The following is a 22,664-nucleotide window of genomic DNA, read 5'->3' on the forward strand; positions in this document are numbered from 1 at the left end:
TTTGCCGACCTCAGAAGGATGACAGGCCGAGTTAACCCCACCTGGTATTAATTCAACAACTGAGCGGGATTTGAACTTTGGACCCTAGGATCCAAAGCCCACCACCCTACCCATTAAACCAACACCAGGCATGCAATGGAGGGTAATAAGCAGAAGGTTGAATCTGAGAACCATCAGTTAAACAAGGTGTGGAGGGAGAAGTTGTTCTTTGTGGAGCGTCATGGGAAGGTTCTCTGTCTAATCTGCAAGGAGATGGTGGTATTGCCTAAGAAGGGAAATGTGGAACACCACTACTCTACATGCCATAGTACCAAGTACGACAACATCATGGGTGATGTGTGCATGGAGGAGATATCACAACGAAAGAAGACCCTGCAGAATCAGTTATTATTCAAGAAGGTGTTGATGTACTGACCTGATCATCTGCAGATGGAACTGGTTGAGCTGCAAGCAAGTATAGATCTCAAGGGACAGTTTCAGATGTCATAGATTCTTTATTTCTACCAGAAGTTGCCTGCCTTGTCCTTTCTTGAGCTTTGCAAGCATGCATGCAAGTTAATCAGCCTTTTTGGCAGTGCATACATCTGTGAGGAAATGTTCTCGAGTATGAAGTATGCCAAGAACAAATACCGCTCCCACTTCACTGACCCTCATTTTGAACAGTGTGTCCACCTGGGCAATTCTCAGTTCAAGCCCGGTGTGTTGACAAGATCGTGGATGAGCAAAAGCGACTGCACTGCTCATATACACCGCACTAACCTTACCATTCACAGTTTGCCTTGCTATCATTATAATACAGTATTTTGATCAACTATTTGTTTTATTTGTTCCCACTAATGAAGGTTGGCACATCATGTCATGTTGGCCAGATGGTGAGCTGGTGTGGGGACTGTAATGTACTGGTACTGTACATCAATTTTATTCATCTGCTTCTGTAATACTCATGCTTAATGACCCTAATTGTTTGAGAGAAAATAATGTTAGTGGAAATAGAACAAATAGATAAACTTTTATGCAAGAACATTTTAAAAGGGTGGTATCTACAGAATGTAGCTTTTACTTGTTTTGAATGTCTTTGGTTTGGTGGCCCACAAGGTACGAAGGAATTTTGGTTCTTGCCCACAATCAAAAACTTATGAAGACCCATGCTTTAAACGAAAGGGTGGCAATTTCAAATTTGTCCACCATAATTGGTGGGTTCCTGGATGCAAATTGGACTGTTGAAAATGTAGGAATTGATACGAGAAATATCCGTGGATAAGAGGTGTCGAGTTCCTACCATTTCTTGTTAATACAAGCGAGTGGCTACACGCACACACAATACATTAACATGCCCGAATAAACATTTGTATTTAAGGGGTTATGTGCATGCGTGTCGAGCATTCTGGTGTGGATTACGTCATTTTTGAAAGTCTCGTATTGAAGGCTGCCTGGGTATTGCAGTATTGCAGTTGCTGCTGTAAAACCCTCATATTGTTTGCTTTTAAAAGTATTCTTATGTTTGCAGTTGTGTTTTTTTTTTTCTTTTCTTACATGCTTACAGTTTGCTCTTGCATGTTGGGCTATGTTACAGTTGTGCCAAAGAGTCAGCCTGTTCAAACAGCTCTGGTACACCCACATAGCTGGAGTGCTTCAGAACCTGAGAGACGAGGCCCGTGGCACATAGATGGTAAGGTAGCTCTTCTTGTGCATCTCCACATGGAATGGCTTATGCACAGAATGATCTCCTTGGAAAGATAGTGGCAGCAGAAGCAGTATATACGTTTAAACTGGAATTGGATACTTAGAAACATCAGGACAGGGCTTCCAGGGTAGATGGTCAGAATTGGAGGTAGCCTGAGTATGGATAGTGATTGTGTACATCTGTGATGTCTGTGAGAGAGTCTCGTCAAGGAATAGTGTGGTCGATGTTACACATTCTTCATCCCAAAACCACCTTCTTCCTTCCCCCACCCTCCTCCCCACCCATAAAAAGATTACATAAATAATAAATAAATGACAGAAAAACAAACATATTTTTAACACCCTGAATTTTTGATGTTCTTGAGCCTGCCACACTTTTCTTATCCCCTCTCCTTCCCCCAAGACCCTGTCCCCCACCCCACCCCAAATAAATTGTCGTGAGCTTGACAGATTAATTTGATCTGGTGTCGGTGTCGTGCAGGCATGCTGGGCCGAATGGCTGCCTCCTGCATCGAATTTCCTTTTTATTCCCTTTTATTTTTGTGCATTTTGCATCCACCTGCACTGTTTTTGTTTTAATTTTGTCGATCTAAACGTTTGTCATACTAGATGATCGTACAACATTTTGCTCACTAGTCTCATACCAGAGGGGTTGCGAGACTATTGCAGCGTGCGTGCATGTGTCCACATCTATATATTTTCGCTTTAAAAAATGGATTTATCTGGAATCACTTGTTCAATCAATGCAAAACTTTCAACATAGGAGGGAGTCCCCATGGAGAATATTTTGTTGATAACTCTGACATCATAAGTCACATGGTATGGCAGACATAATATATTAAAGGGGAAAAAATTGGGCATAGTCTTCTTCGACACCACTCAACTAATGAAATTGAAACTTGGCATATGTCATCAACTGCCCATGGGGGCATATGGGGTGATAACGATGATATCAGTGAAGTATTCTGCCATACTTGGTTGAATTGAAATTCTTATTTAAAAAATAATAAAAAAAATCTGAAACTTCATATATCTGATCCTGTGTGAATGAAGAATTCAATTTATGATGTGGTCTGGTGGCCAAGTTGGATTGAAAATAAAAACGTAAAAAATCTTCTTCTCCAGAACCACTTAACTTGATATATCGATGTGAAACTTGATATACAGTAAACCCTTAAGTATCGTGGGTTTCGACCGATCTCAGGCAACCACTTGTGTACTGATTTGGTTATCGCGGAGTTTAATTTCAAGCAATTGCAGTTTTTGAGCCGAGTTGTGACTGTTATCTCACACCACAGGCTTTTTGGTTCTCTTGCACCATTAATAACGATGCTGAAGCATAAAATGATGGAGAAAAAAAAGTGATTATTGTTAACAGTTTTGATCTTGCACATATAATTGTAAATCAGTGGCACTGCTGCAGTTCAAGTGATAACTGAGACACAGAGCATGTACAGTACAGTAATGTACTGTACTGTACTTGTCTCAACTTCAACACTGCGGTCAGTTAATATCCGTGTAATCGTAATCGATTCCTTTATTTTCGGTTATTATTACGCTGAATTATTTTTTTTTAACCATAGCTACCAAGAGGAAAACTTGCTAGTGGTGAACCAAGTGCAAAAAGTCGAGGAAAGTGATGTCTTTGACTCAGAAAGTGAAGGTTTTGGATAAACTCGGTGGAGGTGAGAGTATGTTTATTTTATTTATTTGCTGGTGTTAGAAGCTGCAGAGCGATTTATAAAAGAAACACATTGACAGCTTACAAAAGGAAACTATTTAAGTTATTACGTACGAGAGGAGGAATGGTGGGGGCTTTGGGGCTGACAGGATGGGCTGGAGGTACGTGCACTGGGTTTGAATGCCAACCCAGCTATAAACTGTCATTCCAGTGTTTCACAGGCAGGATGATTAATCAATGAGTGTGCCATCCCTCAGATGGATTTAAACTGGGTGTCGCATCTGCCAGAATTGGTTGGTGGACATTAAAGATTCCTTTGCGGTGTCCTTTGTGAAGAGGAGGGGAGCTGTCCAGGCATCCTGGCGAAATTCCAAATTGCTGCTCTAACCTTCAGGGGCACTGCATCAGCAACATTGCCACACCCTCAGTCAATGATGCTACTTGATTCATCTGTGTGTGCGCGCGCACCGTCGCTCAGATCGACGTTAAACTGGGGCATCACTTCTGCCGGCATGAGTTGGTGAACGTGCTTAAGACCCTACAGTGTCCTTTGAGAAGAGTATCCGAGCTATCGCTGGCACCATGAAGAGATTACAAATTCCTGCCATAACTACTACTGAAAAGGCAATGGCAAACCTTGCTCATAACCTTGCTCAATAGCCCTTGCTCAAGAAGCTCCATCGGCGGCACCGTTGCTCTGTGGAGAGCGAGAGTTTTAGACAAATTGCAGAAGGGAAGGACTGCGTTTAATCTGCTTCAACACAGCGGGATACTTCATTGCAAAGCTGATTTATATTTATTTTACATGTCTATTACAATTGTGATGTTTGTTTTTGGCTGTATCCCACCTTCCTGTTTTGTTTTTTCGTCTTTTTTTTTAATTTCTATCTGGACGCCTGGGAACCTAACCGCCTTACAACCATGCAAAATTGTTTTTAACTATCAATGAGTGTGACTATCGAGGCATTTTCAAGAACATAACCATGTGCACAAAAGTGGTCGTTAAATATCCTTGTATTCAATTGATAATGATCAGTAAAGATATGGGTAATGGCAATGTTCGCGACATAATAGGGTGTATGATGATGCGGGTATTTGGGATTGGGCCATATTGGTCGCGTGTTCAGTTTACGTTGGTATTTTTGTTCAGAATGAGTGCGCTCGGCAAGACGATGTGCTCAATCGAGTGCCGTTTTAGTTGGAAATGCAATGATATTAAATGTAGCTGAAATGCTCCAGAGGTGGATTTATCTTGCACGCCTGTTTCATGATGCTGTCCTTCAAATTTGGGTCCGAGGTAATAGTCCATCGTGCTTGAATAAATTAGAGCACCATGTCCAGGGTGTTTAAAAAGTTCTGGAATCTGGAAGGGATATTTATTTTACAATTTTGAGTTTAATAATTCCTCAAATTGCGTGCCACTAACATGCATACACATATCAATTATTGCATGTAGGTTTCTTCGAACATTTCTTAACATTGACATCAATATGAGCACGTTGGTTTCTGATTTCATTCTCTAGATCTTCAATGATTTTGGACTTGTGAAGCATGTACATTATAAGTGCTGATGCTAAAACAGAAACTGTCATACTTTGGACACACCATGTGTACAGAAAATGAAAGTTTGGAGAAATCAATCTCACTGGGCATGATTGTGTGAAGAAGAAGAAGAACTTATATGTGCCTGATAGATGGGGTAAAGGCTGAAATCAGGTTGTCTCTGCCAGAGCTTTGTGAAGCAGTGCAAGATATAGGTGTTTGAAGAAATCTCATCGTGAATGTCACCAGAAGTCGGACACGACTTTACGGAACTAGATAACTACTAGATAGTCAATGACATGTTCTGGGCTTCTTACTTGATTAATTAATTCATGGACTTCAAATGCTTGTTGTTGTTATTGTCATTACTCTCATATGCCTGTTCCCAAGGCAGTTGTGTGCTCAACACTGGGAAAAGTCTGAATTATTGCACCGGAAGGTTCGAGTTGAAAAGATGGAAATGCATCGATGTGTTTGGGAAATGCTGGTGATTATATTCAACATTTGAATGTTGATATTTGGGAGAACATTGATATCACATGAATTACAACTCATCGCAGGGTGAAAAATGGTGTAAAATATATGGTTGGTGTTGAAATGCCAACCCTTTCATCATTCTGATTTGGTGTGACTTATCTTTAAAATAAACACTCATCCCAGTGATCATCTCAGGATACTTGTCATACTTTTTGCGTCAACCCTCTGCATGACTCTCTCGCCATCAGTGTCGGAAGTCTGTGTTCTTCACAGATTTGTCATTACGCACTGCTGCTGCTAACCTTGACATCGTCACATGGAAGCGCTTATCTTGCAGGATGTCCCAGATACTTCTGTGTGTCTTCCTAGTTATTGGCTTCTCCTCTTCGATAGGCCTGAGTCCTCGGTCATGATGAGCTGGACTGCTAGGTCATGATGAGCTGGTTTGGGGTGACCTTTTGAGCTCGAACATTATGGAACTTCTGGAGCACGGCCTGGTAGCGTTCACCATTGATAGTCACTGTCCTGCTGTTGTCATTCTCAAATCAGTAAGGCCCTAGCATTCCCCATCTGGCATTGAAGGCACAGAAGCATGTGACCTTATGCTCTTTCAGGTACCTCTCAGTGATCTCAGGTGGTTCTGCCCCCCCCCCCCCAGAAAATGTTGTTGTGGTTGTTGATGGTACCGTTCAAGTGGAAATGGGCTTCATCACAACCAGATCAAGTTGATCCAGTTTGGGTATCGCTCCATCCTGTCACTGAGCCATTTACACATATCAAGTCTCCTTCTCATGTCATCTTAACTCAGTTTATGCCTAATAGAGATGATGTTTGGGAAAAGCTTTAATTCCTCAGTGAGGATACACCAGACTGATGTTGGTTTGATGCCGAGCTCTTGGGAGCACTGGTGGTGGGACTTCTTGGGACTGTCCACTGCAGAATCCCGCATGGCGTCAATGTTGGCTTGGCTCTTGGTTACTGATGCTGGCCTGCCACTGTTACCGTTGCTCTGGTTGTGCATTGTTCCCTTGTGCCCAAAATGTTTCACAATATGTTGAATGGCACAGTTTGTGGGTCCATCACGTGTTCTGAGGTCGTATTCCAGGCAGAACCTCTGGCTGTTGTCTTCATATGATTTAGTCTCGTACCACAGAGCCACCACTTTTGTCTTCTGCTTCACTGTCAATGGTGTATTTGAGCTACCGAGCTAGAAATCCCAGGGTACAAATACCATGATAACACCACCAACCACTGAAAAGGAAACTGTGTAGGTCAAAAAACAAAGAAATGGCAGGAAATCAAAATTGTGTTGATCTTTTTGAAACACCCTGTATATAGCATGATATTTCAAAAATGCATTGGTCCCATTATGTTCTCATGGATCAGGCATTGCATGGCAGAGGTATGCGCTCTACCGAGTGCCCTTCTAGTTTAAATCTGTGACCTACTGTCCCACCCCCCCCCCCCCCAAACTCTAATGACTCTATATAAGAGGCTATCTTTGCAATGCCCTCACCTCTGTTTTGATCTTCCTAATCTGTGGATCTTGCACTGTAATTGCCATCATGCCAGCTGGCTTTGTGTTTGTTCACATGTATTAGTACATGGTCTAGCATTTTGTTAAATGATGAACTTGCTCAGTCTTGTTTTTTTTATAACGCACCTCAACACCAAATTATACCCATTCATTACTAGATATTTTCATGTTGAAGGTGTCCTCAAATTTGTCCTGCTCTTGCTCAGCACCTTTAAGCTCTTTTCCCTCTCGATCGATATTGAGCATTTGACATTGTCCGGCATCCAGCCTTCATTTCTAAGTTGTCTTCCTTTGGCATTTAGGGCCCCTGCTGAAGTCGTCTGATTTCCTCAATGAGCGGAAATGGTGGGTGGCCTTTTATGGTGTCCTTTCCCATTATGTTTCCCTTCAGGCTGGATTTCACAAGACAGCATTGTAGGCTCAACGCTTGATCTATGTCGATGATCATTCCAATTCTTTTGAAGACCGACCTTACCATTTTGCCAATGACTCTGCCCTGTACAAAAAGGTGCATTACTTTTGTGAAAGGCTGGTCTCTGCTTAATTCCCATCATCAGACCTGGATATAAACCATTGGTCAGGTACTACGAACGTGGCTTTCAACGCCAGTAAGTCACATGCTCTCACACTGTCTCTCCACAAGGATCAGCAATCAAGTCATTCAATCCACTTCACTAGAAGAGCTGCAGTTCCTGGAACAACATTTTGTGGTAGAATCATAATTCCAAACTGGTATCACAGGATAGTCGTCACCTTCTACGGTTAGGGGAGATTATTTTTTTGTTTTGTTTGTTTATTTGTTGTTTTTTCTTTCTTTCTTTGTATCCCTTTTTTGCAACAATTATAATTGCACACCATTCCTTCATTTTTGAGCTAAACCTTATCAAATTTGGAATCAAGATATCTTCCAATACAGACTTGACTTGTCTTTGTTTTTAATTTATTTATTATTTGACTTGACAATCTTTCTTTAACTTGGCCCTCATTCTCATTTTAGCAGTCAAAGGTAGAACACTTTAAATCGTACATTTTGCCTTGCCATACCCTTGTATTTGAGATGATGGAGATGAAAATGACACAATGGTGCTTTCAAACAGCCCTTATTGGGATTCCAAGAAAATTTTTGGATTGGTCACTTTCAGGATTGTACAGTGCTCAAAGGTCAAAATGTTTGCAAAATATTTGGCTTGCCATGCTGCTGTATCCATCCAGGCAAGAATTGACAAAAGTATGCCTTCCCAGAGCCTCAACACATTTAAGTGGACAGACAGCAGAGTCTCTTTCTTCAGATTCCATAGAGGGTCAAAAGTCCATAATAGTTGTGAAATTGAAGGTTTTCACCTACCAAGTCTATATTTGAACCAATCCAGACAAGACTTGGTACAGAAATATTTTTCCACAACCCCTTAAGAGAGAAACGGATTACATTGCGAATGTCTGCAATTCTAGTTTGACTTTGTTTTTCTATGCCTCTGTTGACGAAGTTGCCAGAGGCATTGTTTTCAGGTTGTCCGTCTGGCTGTTTGTTTGTCCATGCATCCGTGATAAGTTTTTGTCACCACAATAACTTGGAATGGCTGAAGGGATCTAAGTCAAACTTGGTACAAGTATGTACAGGGTGTTCCAAAAAGACCTGGACAACTTTGGTTGTTTAATATATTTAGCACCACAAATGATACAGAAACTCATGTTTTCTTTATTTTCAGGTCTGGTTGTTTAATGTAAAAGAAAATGGCGACTCCACAGGAGATAGCTCAGTGCGTCGAATGCTTCATCAAGACGAGATCCGATACGCAAGTTCAGTGTAATTTCTGTACAAGGTATGGAAGGAATCTGCCATTGCAGACAAGTGTCAGAGAATGATACAAAAGGGTTAAGGAGGCCGGAAATTGTCAGAAACAGAAAAGTACCAGTCGACCAAACACAAGTGCAGCAGACGAACGAGTGCGTGAATCATTTCAACAAAGTCCCAGAAAATCAATCTGACATGCATCTAGAGAACTGGGCCTACCAACCACCACTGTACCCACAATTTTGCATGAAAGACTGAAGCTTTATGCCTGTAAGGTGCAGATTCTGCATGAACTCAAACCAAATGACAGACCGGAATGCAAGTAGTTTGCCTTGGAAATTCTCAGTCGCGTAGAGGATGATGAAGAATACCTGAAAAAGGTCATGTTCACAAACGAAGCTTGCTTTCATGTATCGGGAAAGGTCAACCGGCACAACGTGAGGATCTGGAGCTCTGAAAACCACCACGTGGTCATTGAACACATATGTAATAGTCCAAAGGTCATTGTGTGGTGTGGCCTTCTCCATGACCACCTGTTGGTTCTGTTTTTCTTTGTGAAGGACACAGTGACCTTAACAATTTATATGAACATGTTGGAAGGATTCACCTTCCCACAGATTGAAAACCTGCAACCTGATATTTTTCAACAAGATGACGCTCCCCCTTATTGGGCCTTAGTCGTTGGAGCCGTTGTGAATGAAAATTTTCCAGTTTGCTGGATTGGCCGAGACAGACCAAGCACCTTGCCCCCGCAATCACCAGACATACCCCGCCTTCATTATTATTTTTATTATTCTTTTTCTGTGGGGGTTTTTCAAAGATGTCTCCAACACCAAAGTGGCAAGTCTGCAGGATATTCGTTCTCGGATCACAGCTGCATGATGCAAACATGCTGAGCCTAACATGGCAAGAACTCGTGTCCCATGTTGATGTCCTGCGTGTGACAAACGGAGCTCACGTTGAAGTGTATTGATGGTGTGCACAAAACTTTGAGTTTCTGTATCATTTGAACCGAAGGGTATCGTTTCGTTTGTGGTTCTAAGTATATTAACAACCAAAGTTTTCCAGGTCTTTTTGAAACACCCTGTATAATGATGTCAAGATAAACAGATGATGAGGTCAGAGGTCTTGTAAAGTGAAAATGCTGTTACCGTGCTAACTTGTGAACCAGTGATGGGATTTTGACAAAACTTGATAGAAGTATATATTATGATGCAAAGATGAACTGATTCGGTTTTGGAATCAAAGGTCAGAGGTCATGTCAGGTAAAAATGTTATACTTGAAAACAGCTGAAGGGATTTAAATCAAACTTTGTGCAAGTATTCTAATGTAATAATGTGGGCGGAGGCATATCGGTTGGCATTGAGACGGTTCATTGTCTAGTTATTAGTATTGTTTTGTGGAAAGGGAGGGGGGATCCATAGCTAGAATGTAGTGAGTGTAATATGGTCCGTGTACTTCGAATAGGTTAGATTGCCATGTAACGAGATCCATCAGAGTAAGTTGTTTGTTACATGTGATGCTGAGGAGGCAGCATATGTAATTTATAAACAGGAGAGAGATTAATTATGTATGTGTAAACACCTCTTGTTTGTAGGTGGGGCGAGGTGAGGACTTCCCATTGTAGAGGCACATGTCAGGTGTGTAACTCAGCTGATTATGATCTCTGGCCTGATTGTGTCAGCCATGGTGATGTAATGGGCTATGGAGCCTGGAAGAAAAGATGTGGATTTATCTTGATTTGGGCCGCCCTGTGGATGGAATGGCCAAGAGGAGGACTCTGCCCAGGAAGAAGAGGAGAACTCGAGTCGACCAGTGAGAACTTGGAGAGGCTTGTGGTGAAGGGCAAGTTGGTGGTCTGTGGAGGAGTTTGTGAGGAAGACATTCTTGTGATCTTGTGGAAGATTTGGGATCGACCAAAGCTGGTATTGCCCTGCCTTTTGAGAGGGGAAGAAAGACCTCAGACAGGAGAGTGCCATGTGCTCTGAGTGCAAAAAAGAACTTTGAGGAGGAGGAAGAAGTGCCAACCAGGAAGCCTCCTTGCGGAAAAGAACGAAGAGGACCTTGTGGCCTGGTTGAAGGCCTATTCATTGCTGGCCCTGCTTATGGCTCTGTTACTTCGTCTTTGGACAACCATCATCACTGGCTCTCGTCTTGCACCTGGTTTCTAAAGCGGGCTGCATTGAGTCCTGCATCCACCCTCTAGATCGCTGACAAAGTGAAGTCCCTCCTCCATTATTGTCTTGTAGTATGCGTGCAATCTGTTGTGCCCATTAGGTGATGTTTTGTGTTTTATTTATCCTCCTCGTATACAGGTTTGCATATCCCATTCTCCTCTTTATATCTTTTGACTCGCTTGGTTTGTTTCGTTGGATGTAGCATCTTGCCAACCCTTTCTCCTTTACTTTGCTTTTCAAATAAACCCTTTAAAAGGTAAGAAAGCGTGTTTCAGCCATCTGCTCTCCGTGTGTGTTTGCTGATGATTTTTGGCTCTTTTGGGCGACCTTGGGGAATGGTAAAGTAGAGTAATTATTGAATGCAGTGCCACGAAAGACCGTTTTGACCATCTCTCCGGAGGCAAGGTCCTAGCTCTGAGGAATCCTGTACTAACGGGTACTCGGACGCGACAGATTTATACAGGTAATGAGGCTCATGGAAGATTGAATCGACAGAGGGGGAATTGGGTGACTGGAAAACTGTGGGACAACAGCAAATGAATGCACCACTGCACAAGGACAGGAATTGCAAAAGGGTAGTTGATTTTCCACACTCTCACCCCCTCCCAACATTGCATCCTCTCCTGCCCCCCATTCCTTCCCACACCCTTTATTTGTCCAAGTCTCCCTCTATCTTGGCCTTCTCAATGCTTATGTATTGTAGACGCCTCTTGGTTGTCGGTGGGGAATGTCCACTCTAAATTGGGTGTAGGAAAGCTTTATAATATGGTCAAGCATTGAACCTAATGAGAGAAACGGTGAAGCATTTGAATCAAGACTGGACTAGTTAGATAGCAATCCTATCAGCTTTTTGGATGCTGTCGGAAATGATAAATACTTGTCAACTGAGCCACCATTGTTGTCTTAGAATAAAGAGGACCTCAGGTGGTTATTTATTTATTTTTACTCGAGCATTGTTTTGTGCAAGTATCTCTGCCCCATTTCTCAATAGATATGTGAGAAGCGGTCCTTCATTGATAAATGCACTGCCAGTGTTCTGAGCCATATGTGATTGTGATTGTATGAAGAGATGAACATTTTTCTTCTGTGTGGAGCAGCACATGATTTTCACGATCCTTGTGTGAGCAGAAGAATTTGCTTCAATCGATCCCAATTCGGACTGGAGTGCTCCTGCAGAGGAGTGGGGTCACTGCACAAACAGCCCTTCAACTACTGTGGTGCCACACCTGCAGGAAATGGTGGGGCAGCACTTCAAATGTAGAATAGTTTTAAATATCGTTTTGAAATGAATTTTCGTCATCGTCTTCCTGTTAAAAGTGCTTTAAAGGAATAATGAAAACCATGTACACAGGGAATGGGCTCATGGAAAAGTTGGGTAATGGAGGTTGCATACATCCTAGAGGTTCTGGGCAGGGGCAGAGGGGCTCAAAAAGCAACAGGGACAAAGACCAGAAGAGAGGTGTTAGGTCACTGACCTACATTGGTGGAAAAACTTCCACCTTCTGGTTCTTTGTGGAAGATGGCAATGACGTTGAGATTTGGACTTCTCTGCATTAGGTATTATTTGGGGGGGGAGGAGCAAGCACACCCCCCCCCCCACAGTTTGGTAATAAATGCCTTTTAGGTGATGAGAAGTTCATTTGCCAAGGAAGGACTTGGCATTGCAGAGGATGCATACTCTTTAGCTGGCTTTGCTCATGGATAATAGTGAGGCCTCTTCCAGCACCTTATCAAGAAGTGAGATGGGTGGTTCGTTTGATCTCTCCAGACACAATATGAGAAAGAATAAATATTTGTCTGGATTGAATGACATTCAATTTGGCAGACAGAATCTGATCATTTAAAGGTCTGCGTAGAGGGGAAACAGCTGCTGCCAGTCTCATTAGGATGGGATACATTGTGGTATAATGTGGTATCATTGACAGAGGGTTTTCTCTGGTATCATAGGAGGTCATTTATGTATGAGGAAGAAAACATTGGCCCCAATATTCTGAAAGCTTGGTGAACAGAATGGATGCCAGATAAGCGAGAAATGTCAGCTTGCACCTCATGTCTTATCAACTTTTGAGCCCCCAACCAGGCATCGGCCCGTTTGTGGGCTTGTATTTGGTTGCCGTCATTGCTTCCATCTGCAGCCTCCACTCAAAAATGACTGGACGCATTCCATTCATATTTCTGGAATAAAATCTGGGTTTGAGATGCGTCAAACGATTTGGGGGTCCGAGCCAAAAGTTGAGGGACACACCATTTTATTTTCGAATTTTGGAAATTTGTAAGAAATAAAATTATGGGAGAGAATAGTACGGGATTGTTTGTTTATTTATATACAGTTTTCCATCACTGCTGCCGACACACCACCTTTAATTACTTATTTAATTATCTAGACCTTACGATCTCCAATGTGGTACATATTTATTTATTTTAGTTCAATGTACTTGAATTAACACGTCACATTTTGAGGTGTCGGGGCTGTGTCCTCTGAGGACTTGCATCCTTTGATGTGATGAATTCAATTTCTTATCTTGTCCGCTGACACGACTGACACTTGCCTTCATAGAAACAATTACGCCATTGTCCAAACTTAACATCGGCTTGCTAAGCAGTTTTGTGCATTTAAAGAAGCCTGTGGGTGCTAATTGGACTTTGCAGGTGAGCAGACCTGTGATTCTCATATAGCATAACATTTTTCCATGCGAGGTTTTAGAGCTTAATCGACTTGCTTATTTCATCACATATTGGGTCCATCAAGTGAAAATTTGCTTGGGGCAGTGGTTTAAAGCTGGAGTTGGTGGGTGGGAGACTTGTGGTGGTTGAGCCCACTCTCTCAACAGAGCATTGGGGTATAAAAGACAAATTGTGAATGTGTCAAGGTTAGAATTAATCTTCGCTATGTTGCCACACTCTGTCACAGGATTTGGAAATTTCCGCTGAGTAACCGTGGGAATCGAGCTCACACCATTGAGGGCATTACTGTGTAATAACGCTTTACCAATCCAATCACCTCACCCCTCTGGGAGGTGGAGCGAAGAGGAGAGGGTGTGAATCGATAAAAATGAAAATATCCCAGTAATGGAAACTTTTAACTCAAAATCCCTTCACAGATGTGTCATCACATACCAGATTCACCATAATATCAGTTGCATGCGAAATAGCATTCTGTCATCCTTTAAAATCATTCTTTTGATGAAGTGCTGGACTTGGTCGACAGTCATGGTTTTCAGATGAATCTGCCAAATGGAAACTGCATTTTGCTTATGTTTTATTTTAAGTTTTTTATTTTCTATGAAGGTTCTTGCTTATTGTTGCTACAGGATTCTCCAAACGAGACTAAGAATATGGAAGAGGTGGAGAAAAGTAAGAAGAAGAGAAAGAAGAAGAAAAAGAACAATGCTTCTGAAGAGGTTCAACCTGAAATTGCAGGGGTAAGTTCTTCAGTAATATAACTTTCTCTGGTCAATTTTGAAACGGAGAGAAAGTTTGCAAAATAATAAAATTCAGTAAATTGAGAAACACCCCTTGCTTTTGTTCAAATGTTACAATCAACCAACAGTTTTTGTGTTATTCCAGTCAATAGGTTGTCCTGTTTGACATTCACATCTGAACCTATTGCTCCTGATGTTTGGATCCCAGGTTAAAATCGCATTTGTTATTGATCTGTACATTGCCAACTGGTGATATTATATTGATGAGTTCACTGATGTTGACATATATCCTCCAGTATGTTATTTGTGTGCATTGTCCACCGTGAGAGTTGAATCAATTTTTCCAAAATTATATTTATGTTCTTACCCTTTCCTCTCGTATGCCTGGTGATGGCTTAATGGTTAGGTTGGTTGGCTTCGGATCCTCGGGTCCTGAGTTCACATCCCACTTGGCTGTTGAATTAATACCAGGTGGGGTTAACTCTGCCCGTCATACTTCCGAGGTTGGCAAAATGAGTGCCAGCTGGGATACTGTGTCGGAGTGGTGACCCGTGCAGGATTGTGCCCAATAGCCAAGGAGATTGCTTAAGCAGCACCAATGCTCTGCACAGAGTACTATGGTCCCAATCTCTTCCTCTCATGCTCTTTCTACAATGTTTACCTTTACTAGGAGGTTAAGGTGGAGACTGCACTCAGCACTCGGCAAAAGGATCCCAGAGGACCACAGAGTAAGACACTGGGTCAGACCGTTGGTGGGGCTGCAGACAATGCAGTCAACCAGACAGCTACATCAGTTCCAAATCAACCAGAGGGGAAGAAGAAGAAGAAGAAACAGGAAGTTTCTGCCGTGAATGCGGTTAAGGTGTGCTCGCTTTTCTGTGCGGTTATTTTTTCCCCTCTTCTTTAACCTGACAAACTGCTTGGGAACCTTTACTCGCATTATTTCCAATTTGTCTCCAACCCCATTCCCTGCTGGTTTTTTCCCCCATACTCAGGAAATTAAGGTTCTAGCTCAAGCCATGTCTGCACAGACTGTGGAGTCTGCTCCACAAAAGCTGGCCTGTTCGCTTGATGAACTTCCTGGGAATGCAGGTGGGTTTTCTTTTATCAAGCAAAATGCGTCATTTTCTGTGAGGCATCTGTCAGCCATGGTTGGCAGTCTGAAAGGGAAATGAAAAGTTCAGTGAATGTGCCTCGCATGAAAGGTATAATACTGGTGACAGTAAATCAGTTTGCACTTTACGACCGGTTGAGTAAATTTTGCACATTGTGTAAATTTTGAATGATCGTTGAAGGTCGTAATGCCAGATGGTGTAGCATTGTGAAACACATTCATGATAATATCAAGAGGAAAAAAGACTCTGCCACTTTCACGCCACCACTTTCCAATTCCCTTCCCTTCTATTGCATCGATAGTCATTTAGCGACAAACCCTTTGGTTGTCTTACCATGTTCTTATCGGAACGGTTAACAGCAGGTGAAGTATGACACCTGCTATGATTTTGTTTCAGGTCTCTCTGAAGGAACGCAGCTCACAAAAAGGGTAAAAAAGAAGGCTCGAAAGGAAACGTGAAAATATGTAGGAAAAAAAAACAACAAAAAAAACAACAAAACTGCCGTTCCTGCATCGGGGATCCATCGCTCAAAGGTTTCTACATTTAATTGGCGTCTGTAATTGATGTGCTGCATGTGTCCAGTCCAGCCTGCATACTGAGCCTCTTTTGCTGTGCCTGGGGCATGGTTCTGTGAACTCTCTTAAAGGTGCGTTGGGTTGGAATTTAAAGCAAGTTCTGATGCATTTGGGTTACTGGCACGACAAACAGACGTGGATTTTACACGCACTTCTGGGTCTGCTTCAAAATCACAGGCAAATGAATTGGCTTATAAATAAATATTTTGCCTTTTCTTAAGCAACCTGTAATTAGTTTTTCAACTTTTTTGAAGTAATAATGTGATGTTGATGTCTTGTTGTAATAACGATGGAATAAAGCAGATGTATGTGGAGGTAAACTTTTATTATTAATGTTTTTATTATTATAAAAAACTTTTTCTTCGCTTGAGTTGCATCCTACGTTGTTTGTTTTTTTTAATTTTTTTTTGGTGGGTTGATGTAGAGTAGATCATGCATCTCCAATAAAATGTTACTTGCCATAGATTTAAACAGGTTTGACACGCAGGATTTTAAACAGGTTTGACGCATTGTTTTATTTTATTTTATTTTTTTTAAATGCTGATTTATTTTGAATATGACCCTCTTTTGACTTATGGACATCTGCTATGTTTTAAGATCATGAGGTTAATTTTCTCATGCGCACCTTTCTGTTTACCTTGCAAATCCTTCGCCACAACAAACTGACAATATTCTATCTTCTTCCTACTTGCATTCCTGAGAAAAATCAGACTTGTGTCTGTTGTGCATCAATAAGTGTAAACTTATTTGGGCCACTGCAGTCATTGCTACCTTTTGAGACAATTTTTGCTTGACAGGTGTGCATCATGTGTACTTTTTACATGTTCATGTTGTCCCGATTTATATTAAGTGTTTCGCCACAAAAAAAATTTGAAAACATTTGTATTGTTTACATTGCAAACTCGCTGACAGTGGTGGAAGGTCACTTTCACAGTGCAAGTGCATTTGTAGTTCTTGTCAATTGACGTGTTAAACAAATCAAAATGGCAAATGTGGGGAAGTGCATTGGAAAATGAAACGAAAGGTACTCACCATTGTTAATGAGAGATGTTGAAGGAAGCAATTGATTGCACTGAGGAACCCCAACAACAGGAAGGGATGAGAAAAACGGTTGCTTGTTAACTACTATTCATTACGTTTGAGATAGAAAACCAATAGTGAAGAAGCTAATTAACAGTTGATACAGAAACAAGTCTTGATTTTTGATAAAGCAAGCACTAAAATCTGGACATGATTTGCAGCATTCTTTCAATGTGAAATGCAAGAGAATGAATTTGTCCCAAACTATCTCGTGTGAGCAAGATTTTGTGAAATTATTTCAGAAGCTTGAATGTCGGGGGCCTTCTCAATATCATGTAGTCAAAAATGGCAGAATTTTTGACCTCACTCAATCTCCTCCATCCCTGTATACCTGTACATAACTTCCTACCCTGCTGCCCCAACCTCACACCTTTTGGGTAGTGGTCCCCAGTACTGCTTTGTACAAACACTTCCTGCTTTGTCTTCTTTCCAACATCCTTTCTCTTCCTTGCTTCAATTTTTTTTTCTTATTCTACCCCCTTGCCATCCTTATCTGTTGCTTGTATTAAAATGTAGCTGGTTTCTTGTTTACTCACCAGTAAAGAGATTGTGTACAACAATCATCTTGTAATTAAAGAAATTAGTGAAGTATTTCTTGTGCTTAGAATGGACTTCATGTTTTTATCCATGGTGCATTTATTTAATGTCAGATTTTCTTTTCTCTTGTACTGGGTTCTAGATGAGGCAATGTCTTTTGATCAACTGGGCTGAGAGGGAAGATATAACTGCATTTCAGCTACATTTATCAGAAGAATAAAAGGCCTTGCCCAGAATATCATTGGTAACTGACAAACAGTGATTTACCAGACTTTATCGATTTCTGTTTCACTTTGGCTTTTGTGTGAGCTTCTTGTGCAATGTCTCTTCGTGACCAATCCTACAAAAATGTGTATTATTGGCTATAGTTACAGCAGGTGTGTGATTAATGAAGAACAATCTCCACAAAAGAAAAAGGTTTGGAGGAAGAAAATTGCTAAGTAGACTGAAAGAGGCAGTTACAGCCAAATGTTTTGGTATTATTGTGTGTAGAAGAGCTGAAAGATTTAATGAATTGCATGCGAATGACGTTCCCGAAATGTGATTCCCTTTTTAGAAAACATGAAATCCTGTGTGGCGAAGTGCGATGCACATTTGAAAGATTGTGATTCCACCTGCAGCATGACTCGAAGTACTCATCACACTTGGTTTTTTTTTTTGGTTCTTTTTTTTTTGACAGATGTTCTTTTTTTGACAGATGTTTTTCTGCTCTGATTTCTTCTATGCTTGAACCTGATGGATGTGGCTGACAAAAAAATAAATTAAACTCTAGCAAACATCTCGGTTATAACTGTCATTCAAAAAATAGAAAAAATTACCGTTTATATCCACACAAACCTTCATACCTGTCAGTTGCAACAGATAGCAGTTTGTCAGTTATGAATGATTGTATGGACGAGGGTTAATGGGCATGGATGGTTGAGTAAAATGCTTCGTGTCTGAAACATTCAATGGTGCTTTTGTTTTATGCAAGAAGCCATGAGTAGTTCAAAGAAAAATAAGAGATAAAAATATACTGTATATGGAAAGTTGTTCAGAATACGACAAAGAAAAGCTGTAAATATTTAGACATAATTTGAAAGGTTAATACGCTTGTCCTGCTTATGGTGTGAAATATGACGAGTGAATTACTCATGGTTTGTTGCAATGAAATCAAACAGGTGTACAAAAAGGGATTGACCTGAGTATCACTTGTTGCATTTTATTTTTTCACTTTTTCGTGAATAATATGTATCCAAAGTCGATAGTGTATCATGACGTCAGGACAAGGTAGAAAATATATAAACAAAAGTAGTGAAAAAAATTGTGTGTGTTGGTAGATTACAACGAAGTTAGTAAATTTACATTGAGCTATCCTACATGAGCAGATGCTCTACCTGATTGCAGGTGCAGGAGAATACTATAATGTCGACAAACATTAAACATCCGCTGATCCTGCATTTTAAACGCAAAACGTATTGGACTTTGCAAAGTGCTTTCCTTACACTAAAAGGAAATGTAGACAGACCTATGACAAGTTAGGTTGAGGTGAAAAACTTGTCCACAAAAAAAAATCTACCAAATGACATCCACATAATTGAAATAACTTGTAATTTCATCATTCATCATAAGAATGCTTATCAAGGTTTAAAACCAATTTACTTGTATCCCCAAAAGCAACTACAAAACTTGGTGGACAAGTTGGGTGTGTGACCAGGACGAATGATTTGAATTTGGTGACTATTCGGATCCGAGGATTTTTAAAATATTTTAATGTCTCGATGGAATCACCAATCATGTCTGCATTTAGCCCTTTTTTTTTTTCTTCAAACTAGTATTGCTCTGATAATACAAACATTCTGACTGTTTCTTTTAACCAACTTGTCATTGGTGTACTTCAAGGAGTCATCACATGTCAGGCTTCACTCGCACTCAGCTCAGACTTCAATTGTCTAAATAAATGATAGTTACTTGGGCCCAATTCTGGCGCGTTATCGTGCAGCAGCAGAAGCACCAGGTGTCAACATCCCTCGGTGTTTATTGTGGATGGCTTTGCACAACCAGGCTAGGAAATCTGTGATATTGATGAATGATCGTTGTTATGTGAAGCATGTAATCGATCGGCAGCACCCCTTTTGAATCACAGGTGATGCTGACCATAATTTTTCCAATTGAAGACTGTGTGCGGAACTTCTAAGAGGGTGGAGATGCCCGGTGCTTCCGCTGCATTGGTTGTCTTGATTCTCAGCGGTGGACCCATGTCTCATCACCAGCAACCCGATATGACAAAAACTCTGCTGGATCAGCGTTTAAGAGCTCTGGCGACTCCACTGGACTCCTCTCTTATAGCAATCTTGCATGCTGAGGTTTTCTGGCAGAAACCTTTGCCATGCCAAGATTTCCATGGATAAAGATTTCAATGCTTCCATTACACATGCCAAACTCCTTTAAAGTTCTGTCACTTGGATTTGATGATCGGACATTATCATGCTTTCTACAACAGAGATTGTTTCTGGATCGGTCTCATCTGAGAGTCGTCCAGCCCTGGGGCCATCTTCAATCGATTCTCTGCCATGTTTAAACTCCTTTTCCCATTGTGTCGCTGTTGTATAATTGAGGGGTGTCCTCCTGTGTTACACAGCAACCATGTATAAATGGATTTTCTTTGCAGTACATTTGATGACTGAAAAGAACATCAAAATATATCATTGAGAGATTATAATGCAGACATTAAATTAGGCATGAATTGTAAGTTTGCTGATTTCAATAACTCGTTTAAATTCCACAATAGGCACATACTCCATAAGTATGTACTCGTAAATAGCAAAACCTTTCAAACCCTCCTAGTATCTTCCCGGTCATCCATACCTGTGAATAGGCTTTGAATCACCATTACTTAAAGGCTGATTATAATCCACCGAGTCTTGATATAGCTTGGATTTTGGGAATGTATACATGTGCCTGCAATAGTAAGTACCAATAAGGTTTGTACAATCTCTGCTTTTGGGAAACCGATGGTGTTGCACAGGTTCAACCAATTGCAGTTATATCTGAAATATTTGTGAAACGAAAGGCTGTACATTGCGCTGCGCATTACCATGGGGAGCATTTGTCGATATGCATTTTGAGAAGATGGTGAGAAAACCCTTTTTGATTTCAACAAAACTATTTTGAATTTCCTCGAGCTGCGTTGACATTCAAGGAAATGCTTTGAAAAAGAAGGAACAGACCAATCTCTTTGAGCTGGTTGACAAACCTTTCGTTCCTTCATCCATTCAATCGTGTGCGCGACATTTCCTCCCTACCAGGCTCTTGTGTCTTGAATTTATTGCACAATTTTAAAATAATCTGCTCATTCGTTCTCTTTATCCCGCCCCCTCCCGGAGGGAGGGAGCGGGATATTGTAATCGTCCGGTTTGTTTGTCTGTCTGTTAGCAACTTTACGGCAAAACGGCTTTAGCAAACACTATCAAATTTAATCCACAGGTGGGCAATGAACCTTGGACGACCCCATTAACTTTTGGGTCCAATTGGATCAAAGGTCAAGAAAAGATCAAAATCGTTTTTCGCTCATAACTTCGTCAAAAATTATCTGATTTACTTCAAACTAAGCTTATAGTAAACCTTATTTTATTTGTCACTTATAATCCTTCCCATTCCTATAGTGAAAAATGCATATTTGTGAAGATCGGTAGGGTCCGAAGTTTTGGGGGTCATGGCCATGGGTCAAAATTACAAATTTTCCATTAAAACTAAAACATGGTTACGAAAATACAACTTTACGGGGAAACGGCTGACTCGAACACTGTTAAATTGTATCCACAGGTGGGTGATGAACCTCGGACGACCCCATTAACTTTTGGGTCCAATTAGGTCAAAGGTCAAGGTCAGGTCACGAAAAGGTCAAAATCTTTTTCGCTCATAACTTCGTCAAAAATGGTTTAATTGACTTCAAACTAAGACTAAAATATTCCTTATAATCAACATTCAGGTTAAGGATATATAAAATTTAAATTTGATCCCCAAAATAACTTTATGCCTTAAATGGACGGGATTTGTTGTGCCTGGCACCACTTGTTTTAAAAAAAAAATTTCCGTCTCGCTGCAAATCTTTTTGCACTTATTAGTCCCCTACTTGTTTCACCAGAGGGAACTTTAGGTTTGCTGTCCATCTATCCATCCCACCTGTGGTTTTTCAGATGTTTTTCCCCATACCTTTTAAGATATTCAACTGAAACTTGGTACATGACTTTATTATGATAAGTTACAAAAAAAGGTTAGAGTTTCAGGGTGTTTCATCATTTTTTCAGTTATGCCCTTGTTAAACTTAGAAAATATCATATTATACATGGATCAGTGTTCAGCTGCCCTGACTCCACTCCACGACTTTACACCCATTGGCTGGACAGCTGGACACCCCAATAAAATCATGTGCTGCCATTGCATGAAGCAGCACAGATTGGCAGGCTTTAGGCCTGTGTGAAAGTAAATGGCCCAGTGCAATTGGAATGATCCCAGGTATATAACCACGATGTATTACACATGCACATATGCTATATGCATGTTTATGCTTCATGTATGCACATCGGGTTCTTTTTTAATATGAAATGGGCAAAGCCTAGAAACAAACGAAACACGGTGGGTTCGGAAGGTGGTGGTTCTTCATTTTGGTTCTGATATCGTCTTGAGCATGCATTAAAGCAAACTAATTTTTATCTCGTTTGTTATCCTTGTTGTCTTTATTGGTTTCTAATCTACAAAATATATCAGTAAATGAAAATTGCTTTTCCTTTTATTTTGCCGAATAGACCCAAACAAGGTGAGTTATAGAGTTTCTTCTTCGTCTTCATTTTGGTTCTGGTATTGGCTCGAGCGTGCGTTAAAAGCAAACTAATTTTCTTTTTTATCTCCCGAACATTCATTAGTACCGGTAGGGGACACGTATTGCAAAGCAATTCTTGCTCTTGCTTTGTTTTGCATTGTGCTTGGATGATAAACTTGTAAACTTTTGGGGGGTGAGGGAGGGGGAACTTTCAACATGCTTTTGTTTCTGAGAAACTCCAGCA

At 40.8% G+C, this 22,664-nt stretch overlaps 1 protein-coding gene across 3 annotated transcripts in view; it reads left to right on the forward strand.

Annotated features, from left to right (window-relative positions):
* MTDH (metadherin) overlaps window positions 1-22,416 on the forward strand; it is a 98,932-nt gene extending 76,516 nt beyond the window's left edge. For 2 of the 3 annotated variants that reach the window (XM_085896662.1, XM_085896663.1), the window contains 6 exons: window positions 1,574-1,669; window positions 12,019-12,128; window positions 14,202-14,312; window positions 14,983-15,174; window positions 15,308-15,404; window positions 15,824-22,416. In XM_085896662.1, the coding sequence (XP_085752788.1) occupies window positions 1,574-1,669; window positions 12,019-12,128; window positions 14,202-14,312; window positions 14,983-15,174; window positions 15,308-15,404; window positions 15,824-15,885 (668 nt within the window). In that variant the 3' untranslated portion in view covers window positions 15,886-22,416. The remainder of the gene's footprint in view (window positions 1-1,573; window positions 1,670-12,018; window positions 12,129-14,201; window positions 14,313-14,982; window positions 15,175-15,307; window positions 15,405-15,823) is intronic. The other variant, XM_085896664.1, reaches the window with a different exon arrangement.
* The last annotated feature ends 248 nt before the right edge of the window (window positions 22,417-22,664 follow it).

This window comes from Eptatretus burgeri, chromosome 9 (genome assembly GCF_056783735.1).
Source record: "Eptatretus burgeri isolate ZD-2024b chromosome 9, Ebu_testis_v1, whole genome shotgun sequence".
Taxonomy (NCBI): domain Eukaryota; kingdom Metazoa; phylum Chordata; class Myxini; order Myxiniformes; family Myxinidae; genus Eptatretus; species Eptatretus burgeri.